This window comes from Littorina saxatilis, linkage group LG5, assembly GCF_037325665.1.
Source record: "Littorina saxatilis isolate snail1 linkage group LG5, US_GU_Lsax_2.0, whole genome shotgun sequence".
NCBI classification, from domain to species: Eukaryota; Metazoa; Mollusca; class Gastropoda; order Littorinimorpha; family Littorinidae; genus Littorina; species Littorina saxatilis.
Window position 1 is genome coordinate 56,574,561 of NC_090249.1, and position 2,500 is coordinate 56,577,060.

General features: G+C 43.4%; 1 protein-coding gene across 1 annotated transcript in view; it reads right to left on the reverse strand.

The window, feature by feature from the left end:
- Positions 1–5: 5 nt before the first annotated feature.
- The window catches only part of LOC138967500 (CD302 antigen-like), a gene marked incomplete at its 3' end in the record, with an annotated part of 22,058 nt that continues 19,563 nt past the window's right edge, over positions 6–2,500 (reverse strand). Inside the window, 3 exon segments of the mRNA XM_070340062.1 lie at positions 6–317; positions 1,854–2,082; positions 2,436–2,500. The exon segment at positions 2,436–2,500 is cut by the window's right edge and continues 126 nt beyond it. Of these exon segments, the coding sequence (XP_070196163.1) occupies positions 34–317; positions 1,854–2,082; positions 2,436–2,500 (578 nt within the window).

The following is a 2,500-nucleotide window of genomic DNA, read 5'->3' on the forward strand; positions in this document are numbered from 1 at the left end:
AAAACTCAAATTCCATTCCAAATTTACACGAATCTAAATCTGCGTCAGAAGTGTACACGTCACAGTTTTGCACATGTCTGACGTAATGCACGTCACCTGGAACGCATTGCAGCCGTGGACGTTGAAACAACGGAAGGCGCAACCCGTCTCCGAATCTGTGTCGTCTTCCGCCAAGTAGTGCGAAGGCCGCGGAAATTCAAGGAGCAAGGGAGGCCACACACGTTCGAAGAGTTGCGCGCCCCTGGAAGCTGTGGCAGGTGGGTTGTCGGGAATTGTGTGGTTGAGAAGCGCGCTATTTGCAAACACTCTCGGTAATGCTGAAAAACAAATGGTTTCAAGTAGACAAAACTTTTAAACAACAAAATCAAGAAAAAAATCAGGATTTTATAGCGGTCTGGTAGAGTAAGAGCCCTAACTTTACCTCGGACACGTTTTTCACAACACCCGGAGCATGTTCCACGATTCCGATCGGCTTTAACCTGCGATAATATAATACCATTTTAGTTTGAAAATATTATCATCGGAGCCATGAATCGCCACCGAAGGCTGGAAGCCTGATAGCATCTAACGTTAATTTAACGTTAATTTAACGTTTGCATGGTTTGATTTTGGTTAAAGGTTAGCATTAACGTGTTCGCTTAGGACGTGTGCTTTCCCAAACTCACGTGACTTCAAGCCAAACCCACCTTACCTCGATCAAAACACGTTGTGAGATGTTCACTACGTGCTAGCGAGCTTTTCCGCAACAAATTGTGAACTCCGATAAACCCGTGAACGCTGATTTTCGAAAGAAAAGGGTATCATATTTTGCCCGTGCTGCATAACATACACATCGGAGTTAGTTGTTCGTCTCGATCGCAGGATAAACTGCCGATCAAAAGCGTGAAACCTGCTCCGGATGTTGTGAAAACCTTGTCCGAGGTAAAGGGGCTCAGACTCTTCCAGACCGTTGAAAATTCGTTGAAAATCCTGACAGTGTTATTTTCGAAAATCGTCTGTTGTGGGGTCGTTTTTAGTGCTTGTAGCACTACGAGTGAATCAGCGACTGAGTGATAGTTACTGAGTCATTTTTAGTTACTCGGTCGGCGAGTTAATCACAAAACTATAGCCTGTGAACCAGTTGGATAGCTAATCACGTATTCATGGTGTCAATGAGCCATTTTATAATCTCACTTGATCAGTCTGCTGGTCATTTGGTTTGTACGAATTAGTTTTAAAAAAGCGCCGATTATGCTGTCATACCGAACTTCTTCTCCTTCCTGAAAGAAATACTCGTCAATATTCGCTGAAACCGTTCTTTAATTATATTGCTTGGCAGATACACGCTGGGTGATTCGGGGAACCTCATTAGATAATCTCGAACCACCCTATTTCAGCCATATGTGACTCTATTGCCACGCCAGTCTAACGATAGGGATTATATTTACAACAACAAACTACACGTGCTTCTCCTCGTTGTTACAAGTAGCTGTGTTCCCAATGTAAACAAACCTACAGCTAGACGTTGTGCTGAGTACGAATGCACATTTTGCCGTGAGAGAGCAGAGCTTTGGATGTACTTCAAATTTGCGCAAGAAAAGTTAGTCTTCAATCGTAAAAGTAAACAACCGCAACCAAGCAAAAACTTACATTTTGCAAGTTTACAACCAAATATCTAGATCAGGCTACAAATGTAAACGCTATCGTGTTTTGAGCGTAGGGATAGAGCCCGATATTTTGACGAGAACAAGGATAATACGCCTCGTCTTCCACTCGGTGCAGTTTGCTTGTTCTCGTCAAAGTATCGGGCCCAATAGCTACGTTGAAAACATGATAGTCGCAGCTAGTCACTTTCATAAACAGACAATCCTCACCTTTTTTGCAAATAAAGCCTTCTGCCATCATTCCGTTACAGTCCAGGAAAGCCAGACCACCGGTTCCCATGAACGCTCCACACCTGTTGACCTTGTTCGCAGGCTCGCCGGATGATGACGTCAGCACTCCGCCCTTCATAATGACGTCAGACTTGTCGAGGTATTCCCAGTCGTTGTCCTGAGTACCGTGCAGTCCGAACCAGGCAAACTCTGCAGACGTCAGTTTGCCCTGGAATATTGACATCATTGGTAGAGATCACGCTTCATTACATTTTAAAACATCTCAATTAACTTTATATGACATAAAAGACGCTTTTGTTCAGTGGCTCATTGGTTCAAAAAAGATGTTATTCAGGTAAATCATAAAACAGTTGAAATGGGAATGAAAAGTGGGGACAAAGTCGCTTTTTGTGAGTAGCTTACTTGTGGCCTTAACTTTTTGTTAGTAGCATACCTGTGGCTTTAACTTTGTTTTAGTAGTATATCTGTGGTCTTAACTTTTTGTGAATAGCGTACCCGTGGCCTTAACTTTTTGTGAGTAGCTTACCTGCGGCCTTAACTTTGTGTGAGTATTTAGTGTACCTGCCAAAGTGTGTCCGTGATGAAGGCTCTCTCCTCTTTGGTCCACACGCTGGTCAGGTCAGCTT